The sequence below is a fragment of the Sinocyclocheilus rhinocerous genome, unplaced genomic scaffold (assembly GCF_001515625.1).
Source record: "Sinocyclocheilus rhinocerous isolate Xijiao unplaced genomic scaffold, SAMN03320098_v1.1 scaffold1406, whole genome shotgun sequence".
Classification (NCBI taxonomy): Eukaryota; Metazoa; Chordata; class Actinopteri; order Cypriniformes; family Cyprinidae; genus Sinocyclocheilus; species Sinocyclocheilus rhinocerous.
This window is the reverse complement of record NW_015647095.1, coordinates 1,081,449-1,100,055: the sequence shown is the minus strand read 5'-3', so window position 1 is coordinate 1,100,055 and position 18,607 is coordinate 1,081,449. Positions and strand designations below refer to the sequence as shown.

The following is an 18,607-nucleotide window of genomic DNA, read 5'->3' as shown; positions in this document are numbered from 1 at the left end:
TTAGCTGAATGAGAGAGATATGCGAGGTGATTGTTGTGATGTTGCTACATAAAATAACATTGCTGATGTTATTTTGGACAATTACGCTCTAAAATAAATCGGTGTATAGGCATTTACCACAACACAGTGCAATTCTGAACTTTTTTTCCCACAAAATATGGTATTTAATATATATTTAATATATATTGATTAAAATATTCAAACTTAATTCCAATCATTTCATTATAAATTCTGTGAAAATCTTATGACAACTGGGAAAAGGGAGTTTTTTGCTTCATTAGAGAGGACATGTAACCCCATGATAAATTCTTATCTAAAGTTGCAACTTAACAATAAATGCACATTCTTAATCTTTCCCCAGTCACATGAAATTATATTTTTATAATCATTTAAGAAAGACCAAAAACTGAAGCCTTCACTTGCACCCCTGCTCTATAAAAAGAATATTCCCTCAATATTGAAGCAGCTCATTAAAAATCTGAGTATGTGATATGATGGCCGCTCACCCTCGCACACTCCAGATAATGCTGCAGTGACTGGCTGACCACACGGGTGTTCTCCATTGTGATGGCAGGGCCTGAGAAGTACTTGTCTCCCACTTTAGTCTACAGAACAGCAATATGGACATAAAAATAAACCACTTTCCCATCATCATTCATCAATGCATCAATTTTTGTATTAGTCTTATTTGTTTAAGGAGTAAAATGACTTACATCATCCTCAGCAAACACAGAAAGACTAAAGAACGCTCCAAGGAAGGAGAGTCTTTGAATTTCTCTTCCTGTCCCGGGACTGAGAGGGTCAGGACACCACAATGGCAGAGAGGTGATCTAAAAATACACGCAGACAGACAATATTAACAGTGAACTGCATAACCTGGCTGACTTGAATTCGTAAGCACCTACAAAACTTACCAAATTGCATACAGGGTGAGTCTTCCCAAACTTGATTTCACAGAGCTCAGCCAAAGCCTGTAAAACAATAAAATCAGTCATAGACACAAAACAAAAGCCTACAAAGTCTTTCACAGATTCAGAGGAGCAATCTGTGTGCAATATGTCTGGAAGATCAGAGATACCTAACAGTGTTCATATATAAATCAATTGAGTTTGCTTGGTCCTAACATGCCTTATAATACAGTCTTATTATGCTTTTAAAAGAAGAATAAACAGTCTCTTACCATCAGAGGGAACTTGAAGTTGTCACTGTCAAAAGAACATTCTTTTACAGCTAAAGCGAGCCCTTGAAGAATGGGAACGAAGATCTGAAAGAAAAACAACACTGATCAAATAAAGACAAAAGTTCCACACCTTTTCCATGAACTAGCTTGACTTGGCCATTTTGGAAAGACATTCAAACAGCTGACCCCAAGGCAATTTTTAGTTGATGCATTACAATTTATGAACTTGAAAAAAAATAGTTTGGATTTATTTTCAAAAGTATTTTATTCCTGTGATGGCAAAGCTGAATTTTCAGCAGCCATTATTCCAGTCTTCAGTGTCACATAATCCTTCAGAAATCCTTTGGTGCTCATGTAACATTTCTTTTTATTACTAATTGCAACCGTGATTTAAATAAAAAAAAAATACTCTTTGATGAATAGAAAATTCAAAAGAACATCATTTATTTGAAATAGAAATCTTATAAAATGTTTTTTGTATTATAAATGTATTCACTGTCACTTTTTATCAATTTAATGCATTACTGCGGAGTAAAAGTATTAATTTCTTACTGAACCTACATTTTTGAACAGTAGTGTATCTATATTTATCATTCAAAAACTAATACTTAATATTTCTGTGCCATTTTTGCTTATAAAGTGTGCTTTTGCCATCTTTCTTTATGAAATGCTGATATTTTTTATGTCTAATGCGCAATGTCTAAAGCAGTGGTTCCCAACCCAGGTCCTGGAGGCACCCCAACACTGCACATTTTGCAAGTCTCCTTTCTCTGACACACCAATTTCAGGTCTTGAAGTCTCTACTAATGAGCTGATGACCTGAATCAGGTGTGTTTGATTAAGGAGACATAAGACACACGTGTAGTGTTGGGGTGCCTCCAGGACCAGAGTTGGGACCTTTATCTGGTCTAAAGTGTCCAAACTGGAACCAAAAAACCTAATGTGGGATAAATAATACTGAGCCATTCTTACTGAAAACAAACAAATGAACCACTTAAGAATATGTTTAATACCACTAGGAGTTTGGCATCAATAATAAAGACCCCTTGAGCTTCAAAAGTAATATGACGCAGCATGCAGCCTGTCTCCGTAATCTGCTACAACTCCCACCTGTTTAAACACCTCCTCCTCCTGGTGAGTCATGCGCACCAACTCCTGGATGAAGCCATACGGAAGGTTCCGGCACAGCATGTAGGGAACCAGCAGGGAGGACTGTAGAGGGGTCCTATTTAAGGGCAAAGAGAAAGAAAGGGGGCAATCTCATTCAAAATGTATTACACTTGTGTGCATTCAAACTGACAGACAACATCATGCAACAAACTCAAACTAGGTCCGTTTTCACACTATGGAGCTTGATTCTGCTCTCCTTCCTCGCAGGTCTCTCTTCACATTGTTTGTCTGCATCGCCAATGCAATACTAGCAGCAGATCATGTTTAATGTTTTGTAGCCAAGCAACGAATGTAGAGGAGAAAGCTTAACACATACAGAATGACGCTGCTTCCTGAAACCAATTTCTGCATAAACAGGCAGCTATCAAAAATGCTTTATACTTTAAGAGACATTTTATAGCGTTTCACTTGTACAAACTGTGTAGGACTGCAAAATAAAAAAATTAAAAAAGATGAGCACTTGAGTTTGGACCGAAACAAACTAAATTCCATAGGTCAAACACTTAGATCCACAAAGAGCTCTAATGTGAAAATTCCTTCAAAAAACCTTTAGAATGCATTGAAAAAGGCTGCTGTAACTGACCTGGGCTGTGTGAGGGAACCTTGAAGCACTAGTGCAGCATGGGAAATGCACTGGGAACGAATGTTGCTAAGCAGCTGACTGACAGCTGGCTGGCTGCACATCTGAAAAAGAAAAGCATATGAATAACACTGTGTTTGAACATAGACCAAATACCTGGAGCTTGAAGCTCAAGTTCAACAACGAAAAGCTAAATGGCTGAATAATGAGAAAAGATTTATTTTCTATGCAATTATAATTATATTATATATATTTATATTTTCATACAAAACGGCATAGTACAACAGACCAGAAACACCACACAATCTGGCTTTGACATACAGCCTTATTTAAATTAATTGCAAAATAAAATAAAACAAATAAAAAGTTAGTTTACTTAGTTTTTACTTAAAGGTGCAATATGTAAGATTATTTTATTAAAATATCCAAAAAACACTAGAACAGTGTTATATATTTTGCTGACTTGTGTACTTGCATTATCCCAAATGTTTCGAAGAATGTTTAAATCCAGAGAAATAAGCAATTTTAACTAGTGACACGGAGCGTGTCCATAGTGTCATTGTGTCGCCTGCCAATGACGTCATAACCACCTCGATTTTTTTTGTTTGTTTGTTTGTTTTGTAGAAAACATGGAAATACCAAAGACACTTTAATATGTTGTGCGTTTTATTAGACAGGTGACTGCTTTCGAGCCGTGTGTCACTCTCGTCTCTCATTAGCAATTGCTTCAGCGGCCTCGTTTCACTTCGACGGCTTTCTGCTTCATACTACGATGTTAATAAATCTTTAATACATTAGCTCATCCACGAACATGATTTCTGCTCGAGTCCCATCGGATTGCGTCGGCTGTGGGGATGAAGATGACAACTCCCTTGATTCCACACTCAGTCACGGCGTCATCAAACTACGCCTTTGTTTCTTTGTTTGCTTTGAATATGCGCCCTCTAGTGGTGAAAACTTACATATTGTACCTTTAAGTAACTTATTTATTTTAGAAAGACATAATAATAGTGTTGAAACAGTGCTAGAAACTGAAACCGGCATTTCATGAAGCAACATGCTGCAACAAACTCTTCTGGTAGCTTAATTGATTATAATAAGAGCATCATGTCTACTTGTAGACAGGGTGATAAATGAGAACAACATGAAAGACTCATGCCAAAGAGGTAATTACCCTAGGCTTGACAAGACATGTCTTTCACTTTCACCTGCTCAACACCTCCACCTCTGTTCTGACCTACTGACAAATGTCTTCTCATGAATGGCTGAAGTAATGAGTTACTTTCTTGTAATGCTTGTTATACCGGAATATAATTATATTGCCTGAGTACAGAATTAATATTGTAGAAATGCATCTATAGTGTTTATCAGCAGCTACCTTTGGGGCCTTCCTCTCTTCCATTCCCACACTGTCAAAACGCTCGATGAGGTAGTTGAGCATCTCTGTCTCTTTACAGGACTCTATGGTAAAGCGGTCGCTACCTGAGTCACCAGTCAGCCCCCCTCCGGATGCGCACAGGCTAGAGAGAGAAAGAGAGAGTTAGGAGAGATAAATACTGCCTTCAATACAAGGGTTGCAGAGTGTAGATGAACCTTCTGGGGAAAAACCCAAACTGAGTAAATCACTAAAACCACATAGCTGTAGCCACCAAGGAGATGTCTTTCATAATTAAATGTTTCCCTTTTTCTCTAGCCACCAAGCTTTCAAAATAATTATCTTTAGAACAGCTATGACATCAGATATAAATGAAGGTTTATCTCCATTTCAAGCAATGGTTAGAACCTGCCCCACAATGCAAGCGGTGTTTGGTGATCAGACGCCTTGATAAATCATATCCCACCCATTTTACATTACTGTTCAAAAGTTTGAGGTCAGTAAGAGTTTTAAAAAAATATTTTATTCAACAAAGACACATTAAATTGATCAAAAGTCAATGTATCATGGTTTCCACAAAAAAATATTAAGTAGCATAACGGTTTTCAACATTGATAACAATTAGTTGTGTTTCTTGAGCACCAAATCATCATATTAGAATGATTTCTGAAGGATCATGTGACACTGAAGACTGGAGTAATAGCTGCTGAAAATTCAGCTTTGCATCACAGGAATAAATTACATTTTACAATATATCAAAATAGAAAGCATTTATTTTAACTTTAAATAATATCTCACAATATTACAGTTTACTATGGAAGCCCATTTCCGCCACGGAATTAACATTTTTTAAAAAGTTAATTGCAACTTTAGATCAAAAATTTTTTTTTTTTTTTTTTTTTTTTTTTTTAGCAATTGTGAGTTTACATCTTGCAATTCTGACTTTTTTTTTCTCAAATGTGAGTTTACATCTCACAATTCTGACTTTCTCAGAATTGAGAGATATAAACTGGCAATTTGTGAGCTATAAAGTCCAATTTTGAAGGGAAAAAGACTGGCTATTTTCTTACAACTGCAAGTTCATATCTCATAACTCACTATTCTGTGTTATGAAGTCAGAACTGCTAGATATTAACTACCAATTCTGAAGAAAAAGTTACAATAGTGAAATATAAACTCAATTCTGAGAAAAAAATTAGAATTGCGAGTTTATATCTCGCAATTCTGACTTAATAACATGCAACTACAACTTTATATCTCACAATTGTGACTTTATACCTCACAATTGCGAGTTTATATCTTGCAATTCTGACTTTTTTTCTCAGAATTTTGAGATATAAACTCACAATTGTGCGAAAAAAGTCAGAATTGTGAGATAAAAAGTACTGTCGCAATTACCTTTTTTATTTTTATTCAGTGGCGGAAACGGGCTTCCATAGTTTACTATATTTCGATTAAATAAATGCAGTCTGGGTGAGCATTAAAGACTTCATTAAAAAACATCTTATCGACCACAAAACTTTTCAATGGTAGTTTACATGTACAAAAGTCTCCATCAGGACAAATTGTGCATTTTACATTTACTATACAAATTTTTATATTGTATTATATTCTCATGATTTTTTTTTTCATGACTTGAGAGAAAAAAAAAAAGATATTTCCAGGTTTTCACATGAATGCATATTTTTTAGCAATTGTGAGTTTACATCTTGCAATTCTGACTTTTTTTTTCTCAAATGTGAGTTTACATCTCACAATTCTGACTTTCTCAGAATTGAGAGATATAAACTGGCAATTTGTGAGCTATAAAGTCCAATTTTGAAGGGAAAAAGACTGGCTATTTTCTTACAACTGCAAGTTCATATCTCATAACTCACTATTCTGTGTTATGAAGTCAGAACTGCTAGATATTAACTACCAATTCTGAAGAAAAAGTTACAATAGTGAAATATAAACTCAATTCTGAGAAAAAAATTAGAATTGCGAGTTTATATACCACAATTGTGCGAAAAAAGTCAGAATTGTGAGATAAAAAGTACTGTCGCAATTACCTTTTTTATTTTTATTCAGTGGCGGAAACGGGCTTCCATAGTTTACTATATTTCGATTAAATAAATGCAGTCTGGGTGAGCATTAAAGACTTCATTAAAAAACATCTTATCGACCACAAAACTTTTCAATGGTAGTTTACATGTACAAAAGTCTCCATCAGGACAAATTGTGCATTTTACATTTACTATACAAATTTTTATATTGTATTATATTCTCATGATTTTTTTTTTCATGACTTGAGAAAAAAAAAAAAAGATATTTCCAGGTTTTCACATGAATGCATAAATATATAAAATATGATAGGATGACATGCAACTTCCTACGATTCCTGTGATTCGAGTGACTGGAACACAAAACGTTTTGGAATCAGTTTACACCTGTATTAAGCGCCGACCATTTGTCACTAGATCCCTTGAGACAGATGTTAATACCATGAGTAAATGATGGCAAACGTATGACAAGATGACAACAAAAGAAGGCCTCTAATACTTGCGTCCCCCTGCAGGTCTTTGGTCATGAGACAGCATGCATTAGTGAACTCTAGGGTGAGACAACACTCCACAGCAGGCTTCTGGCTCTCATTAGTTCTGTTACACAGTCAGCTAGTATTATCCGATCGCCCAACAATCAGTCCTCCACCAACACTGTTATCCAGCACACACGTCCTGTGTGGGAGTTTAAAGGTCTGCTGGCTCACATTTCTGCCGTGAGCTGAATGGGTCTAAAAAAACCCTTGTGCAATGAACACAATTTGAGCTGACAGCAAAGCTCTGTCCATAGAAAAGCTGAATTTGTCAATCTGATGAGATCACATGATAAAACTCCACTATTTGCTGTCATTCTTTTTGCCCGTTGCAGTGCCAACATTGGGCACAGTGGGCTGTTGTTAGTGGCCAGGCAGCACGCTGAAGCATGCAACACACGTTGGCACTGATACCTGGACCCAAATTGAACCCTTGAAAAATCCTCCTCTTCCTCTTCCTCCAGCTCTTCATCACTGCTGTCCTGAGGCAAGTCGGACAGGGCGAAGAAGAGGAGGGAGAAAGGGCTGGTGTGGCCGCGATGTGCGAATGGAAGCAGACAGATAGACTGAATAAAAACACAAAGACTACAAAGATACAACTTCACATCTAACAGGGTGTAAAAGGTACCTAGAGGGCATCCGGGCGGCTAGCGCAGTCCTTCTGGCCATAGTGCTGGGAGAGCTGGGGAGGATGGGGAAAGGCATGGAGGTGTGGGTGCTATGGTGTCTGGGGGAAGGGCTGGAGGGTATACCTGAAGTTGTAGGGGGCGTAAGCATACCAGATGGAGTAGATCTGGGGCTTGGGCTTATGGGGATGGACGAGCTAAGGGAGTAGGGCCTGTATCTCTGGGAGATGGGCAGAGGGGTGGATGGAGAGGGAGGTGGAAGGCTGGTGGGAGGGCGAGAGACAGGAGGACTTGGGGGAACCGGGAGGGCGGCTGCAGAAGCCAGTGGGACAGATGGAGCACTCATTCTGGCAGAGCTCAGAGCGAGTGGGTTTGGGCTACAACCGTAAAGACTGAAAACAACAAAGACATTGATGAAAATGAAGGCGGAAACAAAGAAGGAGGAGGAAATTTAAAGAAAAATCAAGAATGTGAGACAAAGGGGTGTAGGTGGATGTGTGCACTGGCGGCCAAAAGTTTGGAATTATGTTTTTTTTTTTTTTCGAAAGAAGTCTCTTCTGCTCGCCAAGGCTGCATTTTTTGTTAAAAATACAGCAAAAATGGTAATATTACTACAATTTAAAATAACCGTTTTGAATATATTTTTAAACGCAATGAATTTTTGTGATGGCAAATCTAAATTTTTAGCAGTCATTTCTCCTGAATTCGGTGTCATATGTTCCTTCAAGAATCATTCTAATATGCAGAATATGGTGCTCAAGAAACATTTCTTATTTTTATCAATGTTGAAAGGGCACCTATTATACAAAATCCACTTTTACATGGTGTTTGGACATAAATGTGTGTTGACAGTGTGTGAACACAACCACCCTACAATGATAAAAATCCACCCACTTCTCATTTTTTAATCCCCTTTAAACCATATGTACGGCTGAACACCGGTTCTCTCGCTCCCAGTTGCTTCTACCGGCTGTTTATTGCTGTAGATATGCAATGCAGAGAGACGTATATGCAACGCCCTCTTCTGGAGACGGGGCGGGAATATCTAGCTCATTTGCATTTAAAGCGTTACACTCCAAAACAGCTCTTTTTTAGACACCCCCCAAAAACTACATTTTCCAGCTGTTATAATAAATGATCTGTTGGGTATTTTGGGCTGAAACTTCACAGACACATTTTGGGGACACCCAAGACTAATATTACATCTTGTAAAAAGGGGCATAATAGGTGCCCTTTGAAAAACGTTTTTGCTGAACAATAATAACTGAGAACCAAATCAGCATATTAGAATGATTTCTGAAGGATCATGTGACACTGAAGAGTGGAGTAATGGCCTCTGAATTCAGCTTGCCATCACTGGAATAAATTACATTTTAGAATACATTAAAAAAGAAAAGATTCACAATATTTCTGTTTTTACTGTATATTTTAAAATGCATTCTAATAAATGCAGTCTTGGTGAGCATAAGAGACTTCTTTCAAAAACATTTAAAAAGACTTAATTAGTCCAAACTTTTGGCCACCAGTGTAGGTGGATACATAATTCCTTTTAAAAGGAGAGTTTGTCAGCTATCACACTTGCCTGGAAAGAGAGCTGGCACCGAATGAACCAGCGCAGGGCATCATGGGACTGCCGCTCTGGCTGGAGGGTGGGACAAGAGTCAGGTGACGGTCCGGGGATCTGGCAGCGGTAATTGGCTGAGATGTGGCGGTCAAGCTGGCGAATGGGTTACAGTCACGCGAACGGGTGGACATCATGAGAGCCTCCATTAAAATCTGTCCAATCAGGTCTCTGAAGTCAGATAGAGCCTGTATCTCTGGGAGATGGGCAGAGGGGTGGATGGAGAGGGAGGTGGAAGGCTGGTGGGAGGGCGAGAGACAGGAGGACTTGGGGGAACCGGGAGGGCGGCTGCAGAAGCCAGTGGGACAGATGGAGCACTCATTCTGGCAGAGCTCAGAGCGAGTGGGTTTGGGCTACAACCGTAAAGACTGAAAACAACAAAGACATTGATGAAAATGAAGGCGGAAACAAAGAAGGAGGAGGAAATTTAAAGAAAAATCAAGAATGTGAGACAAAGGGGTGTAGGTGGATGTGTGCACTGGCGGCCAAAAGTTTGGAATTATGTTTTTTTTTTTTTTCGAAAGAAGTCTCTTCTGCTCGCCAAGGCTGCATTTTTTGTTAAAAATACAGCAAAAATGGTAATATTACTACAATTTAAAATAACCGTTTTGAATATATTTTTAAACGCAATGAATTTTTGTGATGGCAAATCTACATTTTTAGCAGTCATTTCTCCTGAATTCGGTGTCATATGTTCCTTCAAGAATCATTCTAATATGCAGAATATGGTGCTCAAGAAACATTTCTTATTTTTATCAATGTTGAAAGGGCACCTATTATACAAAATCCACTTTTACATGGTGTTTGGACATAAATGTGTGTTGACAGTGTGTGAACACAACCACCCTACAATGATAAAAATCCACCCACTTCTCATTTTTTAATCCCCTTTAAACCATATGTACGGCTGAACACCGGTTCTCTCGCTCCCAGTTGCTTCTACCGGCTGTTTATTGCTGTAGATATGCAATGCAGAGAGACGTATATGCAACGCCCTCTTCTGGAGACGGGGCGGGAATATCTAGCTCATTTGCATTTAAAGCGTTACACTCCAAAACAGCTCTTTTTTAGACACCCCCCAAAAACTACATTTTCCAGCTGTTATAATAAATGATCTGTTGGGTATTTTGGGCTGAAACTTCACAGACACATTTTGGGGACACCCAAGACTAATATTACATCTTGTAAAAAGGGGCATAATAGGTGCCCTTTGAAAAACGTTTTTGCTGAACAATAATAACTGAGAACCAAATCAGCATATTAGAATGATTTCTGAAGGATCATGTGACACTGAAGAGTGGAGTAATGGCCTCTGAATTCAGCTTGCCATCACTGGAATAAATTACATTTTAGAATACATTAAAAAAGAAAAGATTCACAATATTTCTGTTTTTACTGTATATTTTAAAATGCATTCTAATAAATGCAGTCTTGGTGAGCATAAGAGACTTCTTTCAAAAACATTTAAAAAGACTTAATTAGTCCAAACTTTTGGCCACCAGTGTAGGTGGATACATAATTCCTTTTAAAAGGAGAGTTTGTCAGCTATCACACTTGCCTGGAAAGAGAGCTGGCACCGAATGAACCAGCGCAGGGCATCATGGGACTGCCGCTCTGGCTGGAGGGTGGGACAAGAGTCAGGTGACGGTCCGGGGATCTGGCAGCGGTAATTGGCTGAGATGTGGCGGTCAAGCTGGCGAATGGGTTACAGTCACGTGATCGGGTGGACATCATTAGAGCCTCCATTAAAATCTGTCCGATCAGGTCTTTGAAGTCAGAGTAAACTAGATGAAAGCACAATGCAATTCAATTCCAGAGAAATCAGAATTCTATGTCTTAAGGCCCGTTCACACCAAGCACGATAACTATAAAGATAACGATAAAGATATAGTTCTAAAAATCGTTCTCAATATTAAAGAATAGCATAGTTCACACCACAACTATAACGATAACGATACAGAGGAACGATATCGTTGTGATCACTTTCAAAACGATTTTTTTCCAGCTGATGAACGATAAAACACTGACAGCCAATCAGAATCCATCCTGCTGTAACGAGCTCAAGAATTTAAAGTGGCAGACGCATGTGCGCTTAGAATAAACAGACGATATCGTTCGCTGGTGTGGACGCTAATATCGTTATCTTTATAGTTATCGTTCTTGGTGTGAACGGGGCTTTACACCCTCTATTGCTTTTTGCCCATACCATCCCTAGGGTTCTTCTGGAATTCAGCAGCAAGTGAGGGGAGGAAGATGACATCACGGTCCTGGTCCTTCCAAGAGACACGCAAGATCTTACAGATGAGGTGCAAAGCCTGCTCTTCAGAGACGTCAGAACTGGATGAGGAATCCTGCAAATATTAATTCAGCATGTCACTTAAAAATACTTTAGATTATTGGTTCTCAAACTTTGTGACTTGACCCCATTGTCCAACACATTGTTTATTGGTATCAGCCGATATTGCAAAAATAGAGAAAATTATCATGCACTTTTAGATTACCTTTGCTATCATCTAAGACTCAAAGTGCATAATTAAAAACACCAATACCCTGTTAAACGTGTTTTTTATTTTTTTTATTTAGACAAATAGTATAACAATTGAATATGCCACTTATCCGTTATCGGCCATTGAATAAAAATAATTATCTTTTTATTAGTGCATCTGGTTACCTTTTCAGCCAGGTTCCTTTTCTCTCTGCGATCACTGTCTTCCACCTCCATATTCTCAATTCCTGAGTCCACATCTACTTGAGACATGCTGAAGACCACAAAGATGAGATCTAGCTCAAGTAGCAGTTCAACTCTTTAATTGTAAAACTATATAACTTTAGCACTGCATGTTATAAAGGTACAATAGAAGATACAAAGACTATGTAGCTTATGATAGAGAAGGTTTACTTAATATATAAAGTTCCAGCTGTATGTATTTATCTTTATATGCACTTTAGAAATTATGTGGCTAGAGTCCAAAAGCATTTGCAATCCAACAGAAGAGAGATTCTGCAGATTAAAGAGACTACTTGAAGTGAGATACAATACTTCATCTCCAGCACAATCTCAGTTTGAGCTCTTACGTCATGCTCTATCTTTGATTAGGAGCACAGAGAGGACAAAGGTCCACGGCTGTCTCTCACCTCTTCTCGCAGGAGGCTGTGTCAATGTCCATGCTCTGGGAGCGGGACAGGGATTGGGACTGCGTCTCCAGACTGTTAGATGGAGAGCTGGAGAGAGAGCTGACCCCTTCGCTGCTCTGGCTGCGGTAAGCAACCCCTACGGTAATGGAAAGCACAAAAGGAAGCACTGTGTTTCAGTACGAATCTGCTGATTGTGTCATGGAAAAAATTGGCTAAGCTGTAATCAAGCTCAAGAAAAACTTTCTGAAACTTTCATGGCTGGAATACAAACCACATAGTTCAAGTTTAACTAAAGGACATTTGAACAATTTTCAGTTAAGAATGAATCGAAACATGCAATGAAAATGGCTCTCTAAAGCTCACTAAATCTTCCAAGGTTTGCAAACACTTGTCTCAAAACTGGAAATCTGGACCTCTTTTACCCAGAAAACAAGCACAGAGTTAGAGGGGAAAAAACTAAATCTACATCAGCAATTCTTGAAGCACATATCAGTGCAGGACAGTGAATCAATGTATATTTTAAAACAATATATCAATTAAATTAATCAGTGTCGTTGTTAGGATCATTATTGTGTTCTTTAAGAATTTTAGTGTTTTTTAATTATATATAAATCACAATATTTTGGCCAAATGATGCAGCCCTAAAACAAGCACAGCAAACCTGGATTTTTTTGTTATTTTTTCCAGTCACTTTCAGTCAACTAGAATTCACACTTTAAAGGGGTGGTTGATTGGTTTTTTCTAGGCTTGATTGTGTTTATGGGGTGCAGTCTAACATGTGTTAATGCTTCGTTTTTAATAAAACGCATTATTTTTCACATAATTTACCTTTATTCTACACAGCTCTGTTCCTTCTCCCAAAATGGGAGCGCGAGAGAGAGAGAGAGAGAGATGCAGAACAGGGGGTGTGAGGAACAGAATTAGAATCGCTGCTTTAGAACATTGATTTTGAATCTTGTGAATCCATTAGAATCGTTAAAAGACAGAATCACGATTCATATATGAATAGATTTTTACGTGCACCCCTAGTTTTCTCTTCCTCTTCTCTAAAGCAGCGCAGCATAGCCTCGCCCCCTTCGTTGCATGTTCCCGGGGGCGGGGTTTATCTGGGTTTTTGATGTCACAAACCCGGGAAGTAACTCGTTGTAGTCCCTACCAGCCGTTTTTGTAGGCATTAAACTGCCAGAATTTTAAAAGATATCTCCGTTTGATTGAACTTTCAGCACTGCAACTTTGCAGATATTGTTTTTGCTCAAACAGCAACACTACACACTAACTAACGTTAAAAAAGTGAAATCAACCACCCCTTTAAAGAATTTCATGTCAGGACAAAAGACTTCCTTAGATAGCCTTTGCATCACCTTTGGGTTGGTCAAGTGATTTTGCCATGTTGACCAACAGAAAGTTGCTTGGTTTGAAAGTGACTTCTGTGTCAGCTGTGCTTCATACATTGCTACACTATTAATTAACAATGGAACTTTTGCAGATCTTTTCTGGTCTGCAAATTTTCTCTAAAAGTTTGCTAATGTGACCTCACTTTAATGCTTCAATGCAAAAACGTGGTTAAAGAAATACAGAAAGGCACGATTAATTATGATTTGATATGCAAATCTATGTTATAAAGACGACCAATTACAATTAAGAATGCAATTATTACATTAACCATTATTAACGTTGGTTACATTTATAATGCTAGAAATTCTGTCAATATAAGGCAATGGGTGATTTTCAAAATTGCATTTTAAAGGGGTCATATGATGCTTTTTTAAAGATTCCACATAGTGGGGTAGATATGTGGGGGCGTGTTAGAATGAGCCGTTTTAGGGGGGCGTGGCAGAGTCTTAACTTTGATAAAGAATATCTCTTTGGTTTTGAGACTTTAGTCTTTGCAACTTCAGGGATCTTATCTATGCACAATCAGCTTGTAACACTCCAAAGAGAAAGGAAAACTTGAAATCGCATCATATGACCCCTTTACATTTCTTTAGAAATATAATGTTTACAAAACAAATCAGCCAAGACTAAAATAATTAACAAAAAAAAGCAATTTGGGATGGATTAACTGCAATCGTTTATTACTTGGGGTTAGAGGTCAACAACAAACCTAACCAGAATGTTTAAAGGATATTAATAGAGGAGTGAATGCACTGGACCTGGTTTCTGTCTTATGACTGATTACATCTCAATGCTGTACGTTCCAGAGAGAAGCTACAACAAAGAGCAGACTTGTGCTAGAACAGCTTTTTCATGTAACTGTGGATATTATGTGCTCAAAGACCTAGAATAATGTGTGGTAGTGGACATAGTTGTTTCCAATGACAACACACACCAGCTCAAAACACTTATTCGATCCCCTATTTCAGTTTAGCAAGGCTTCAAGGTAATTAAGCATGCAATCATAAAGACTTTAACTGAAATGCTTTTTAAATGAACAGTAGATCAGTGCCAAACACCAAAAAGAAAAAACAAGCAAAACTTGTTTTGATCAAATGTGTGATACAAACTAAAATGAATGTATGACAGAATAAGAAACAAATTAGCATCATCCAAAATCAACTAATACAGCTTAATTTGAATGTGATGTTTTCAGTCTCAATATATAATACAGCATGAAATAACAGAAGTTTTACAGCTCATCTACAAGACAATAAAAGACCAAAGGTCCTTAGACTGTAAAAATTAAACTAAAGAGGAACTTTACCACATGGCACATTGATATTTAACAAAAAAAGGGGGCTATGGCACAACAAGAACAAAACAGAGTCATCAGCCTTGCCTGTCTATGTGCCCTTATTTAAACCCTGGTCAAGGCTGTGCCACCTCCATGACTGTGCAATTTCTCCACGGCAAGACGCAGTGAGCCAAAAATCACTTACCTTGATATCAACACTGATCAAAAAATCTTTAAAACAAGGCCATTGATTCAATCACTATAGTGAAGTACAAACAGCTAATGCTATATAGCTTGAGTATTAAAGCTTAATCCACACAAGATTACAAAAAGGCCACTTAGACCTTCAATATTATTACATTGGTCATTTTATCCTCAACACTTTTTACTAAGACAAGATTACAGTCATAGTAAAATTTTATTACAATGAACCTACAATGGGATTTCAAACACTACTCACATCTGTCAGCTCAAATGCACTGTGTCCATAAAATACCCAATATTTACAATTAATAACACTGAATAGAATGAACTGGGACACTGCAGGAGAGCTGCCTGCAACCTAGTGGATAACTGTATAAAACTGCATTTATTGATCCAGTCAGGTGCAATATAAAAATCATGTTTCATGCATTCAAAAATTCCCCTGAACACAAAGGCTGTATCTGAAAGCAAAATCTGCTTTGCATTTGTAAAAACGAAAATAAGGGAAATTCCCATGTTCTGAAAGTAAGACTATAACATTTTATTCTCTCAAATATACATTATCATTTAAAAGTTTGGGGTCAATAATAATAATGCTTTTGTGTCCTTAATAATGCCATTTTTCATACATTTAAAACAGTAAAATTGTTCCATATTATTACATTTAAAAATTGATTTCTATTTGAATATATTTTAAAATGTAATATATTCCTGCAATGGTAAAGCTGAATTTTCAGCATCCATTACTCTAGAGCTGCCAAACGATTAATCGCATCCAAAATAAAAGTTTGTGTACATAATATATGTGTACACTGTGTATATATATATATATATATATATATACATATACAAACACATGCATGTTTATATATTTAAGAAAAATATGCTGTTTATATATTAAATGTATTTATATATAATATACGATATAAGAACATAAATATATAAATGTACATACATGTAAATATTTTCAAAATATATACTGTATGTGTGTGTATTTATATATAAATAATAAATATACACAGTACATGTATTATGTAAACAAAAACTTTTATTTTGGATGCGATTAATCGCGATTGATTGTTTGACAGCACTACATCACTCCAGTCATCAGATTCACATGATCCTTCAGAAATCATTCTAATATGCTGATTTGCTGCTCTGGAAACATTTCTTATTATCAATGTTGAAAAAAGTGTTGTGCTGCTTAATATTTTTGTGGAAACTGATACATTTATTCCCGAATCCTTTGATGCATATAAAGTTCAAAAGAACAGCATTTATTTGAAATCAAAATATTCTGCAAACATTCTAAATGTCTTTGCCGTCACTTTTAATCAATTCAATGCATCCTCACTGAATGTTTTTGAATGATAAAGTCAGCACAGCACTTACCCGAGGCCCCCATAGGAGAGGTGGCAGGGGTGACATTTTGGGCATTTAGGCCCAGAGTGTGAGATGGAGCTGGTGGGACAGGCTGTGATGAGGCCCCGGAGGGCCCTGGAGGAGTCTCTCTCTGTGGGGATGTCAAAGGGGTGCTGGGCTGTGACGTCTGCCCTCCAGCTAACCGGGCCAGTCGCCTTCTACGGATCTAAAGAAGGGAGATTGATTACAATTTAATCTAATTACAAATCAATAATGAGCAATAGTTTACAGTCTGATGACATTAATTGCTCTTAGTAGGTAAACACAAGGGCAGACCTTTAAAAGCAAAGAGGGAATTTCTATATATCATTTCACACGTTTTTAAAGCAAACAGTATTATGTATTTAAAGTCCTAAAGCCTTCATTATTTTCAGCAGTGACGAATCAACTCTACACAGCTGAGTGAGTCATTTGAGATGGAGAAGGCCTCAGCTTCCACAGCAAATACTGTCAGTGAAATGGCAAGAATGTAAATGCATGACTGAATGAATCAAAACAGCCAAAAAAAGGTAAAACCAGTTTGAATTAGCAAAGGATGATGCACCTCAGTTCACAGACATAATGTTTCTGAAACTCGCGTTTAATTGTATATTATTTCAGATTTACATGGAATAGCTAAAATGGTATCCAACACAGAATAAATGCAATTATAAATCAGTATTGCAGCTTATTTTGAAAATGTATATGAGCTCTAGTTGAAATTAAGATCCAAGGTAAATGGCTGACATCTACATTTATTTATTATTTAAAACTCAAAATTGTTTTACTTATCCATTTTGTATATTTATTATATATTTTAATCAACAAATTATTGACTATTAGTTTAAATTAATAAGACAGCTGATGAAAAAACAGCTTGAACCAGCTTAAGATGGTTTGCTGGTCTTAGCTGTTCTCCAAGCCTAACCAGCTCTAAAGTGAGACCAGCAAACCTGCATAGACTGGTTTAAGCTGTTTTTCAGGTCAGAGCTGGGCAGAGTTTGGTCTTAATTTACAGTAGAACAACTAAACACAAAGCCCTGACTGTAAATCCACACCAGTGTCATACAGCAATATCCACCAGTGCCAAATAACAATATCCAAAACCTGAAACCAAGAGCTTTATGGGATCAATTGCACTTACAATAAATTTTACCATAAAATACTACGTTTTTTTCCGAGTTAAACCAAAGGTTTTAAGCTTCAACAGCTGACCCCATGATAAATATACTGACCTGACAAAAGCTTGTTGCGCATGATTTCAGTTTCTAAGCCAGATGTCATTTAGTCAAATGCATACCCTTGTCAAAGGTAACCTTGATAGTTGCACATTTTATCACTACTGTGAGTTAAATTGACCAAACATCTGGTCCAAAATGATTTTATTTCTTCACACGACAGTCTTTCAGCCATTTTGGATTCCCAGTGAAGAAAATCTTCACAAAAGAAATTTTAACTTGTCAACTGGTTAACGTTACACACTCCCCAGCGACAGAAAACGATAAGGATGTTATTTTAATTGTGGAAATAAAGAATGAGAAAAAAAGCAGATGATCGAGGCTTGTGACAGATGCAGTTTGTCAAACGTATCACTTGCTAACGAGCTGACTGGAAACAACCTCCATATTTTCATTTAATTCGCTTCTATATCGGCGCTTAACTGGCTCAAAATGAGATTCATAACATAGCCTCATATTTACAAGCGAAATAAATTTAATCTGGATATACTGAGCTGTCGATTAGCCGGTGTCATGTTAGCTTATCCCATCATTACTGCGACTGAAAAAGAAGGTGACAATGACAAGCCAATAAGCCTTTAATAAAATACAACGGTCATGCCATAACAGAAGCAGTTTCGACTAGAAATACATTAAACTGTGTGAAAATAGCCTTACCTCTTCAGGACTGAGCTGCTCCATTGCCTTTCTTTTAATTTTCAGCTTAATTATGTTGCTAGCCAGTCAGCTAGCTTCCTTATAAACACCAAATAGTCATAGTCTGAACCATAAAACAAATATCAGTGAGGTGTGATTGTCTAATTGAAATCTTTATATTAAAACATCAAACGC

The 18,607-nt window shown here is 37.2% G+C and overlaps 1 protein-coding gene across 4 annotated transcripts in view; it reads right to left on the bottom strand.

The window, feature by feature from the left end:
* The window catches only part of ube4b (ubiquitination factor E4B, UFD2 homolog (S. cerevisiae)), a 29,322-nt gene extending 10,740 nt beyond the window's left edge, over window positions 1-18,582 (bottom strand). Inside the window, exons 1-15 of one of the 4 annotated variants that reach the window (XM_016513182.1) lie at window positions 18,434-18,582; window positions 16,530-16,725; window positions 12,263-12,398; window positions 11,799-11,886; window positions 11,334-11,478; window positions 10,686-10,911; window positions 9,316-9,495; window positions 7,509-7,718; window positions 4,309-4,450; window positions 2,934-3,034; window positions 2,291-2,405; window positions 1,181-1,264; window positions 915-971; window positions 714-830; window positions 507-605 (exon numbers count right to left, since the gene is read on the bottom strand). In XM_016513182.1, coding sequence (XP_016368668.1) covers window positions 507-605; window positions 714-830; window positions 915-971; window positions 1,181-1,264; window positions 2,291-2,405; window positions 2,934-3,034; window positions 4,309-4,450; window positions 7,509-7,718; window positions 9,316-9,495; window positions 10,686-10,911; window positions 11,334-11,478; window positions 11,799-11,886; window positions 12,263-12,398; window positions 16,530-16,725; window positions 18,434-18,457 — 1,920 coding nt within the window. In that variant the 5' untranslated portion in view covers window positions 18,458-18,582. The other 3 variants (XM_016513183.1, XM_016513184.1, XM_016513186.1) reach the window with 3 other exon arrangements.
* Between the last annotated feature and the right edge of the window lie 25 nt (window positions 18,583-18,607).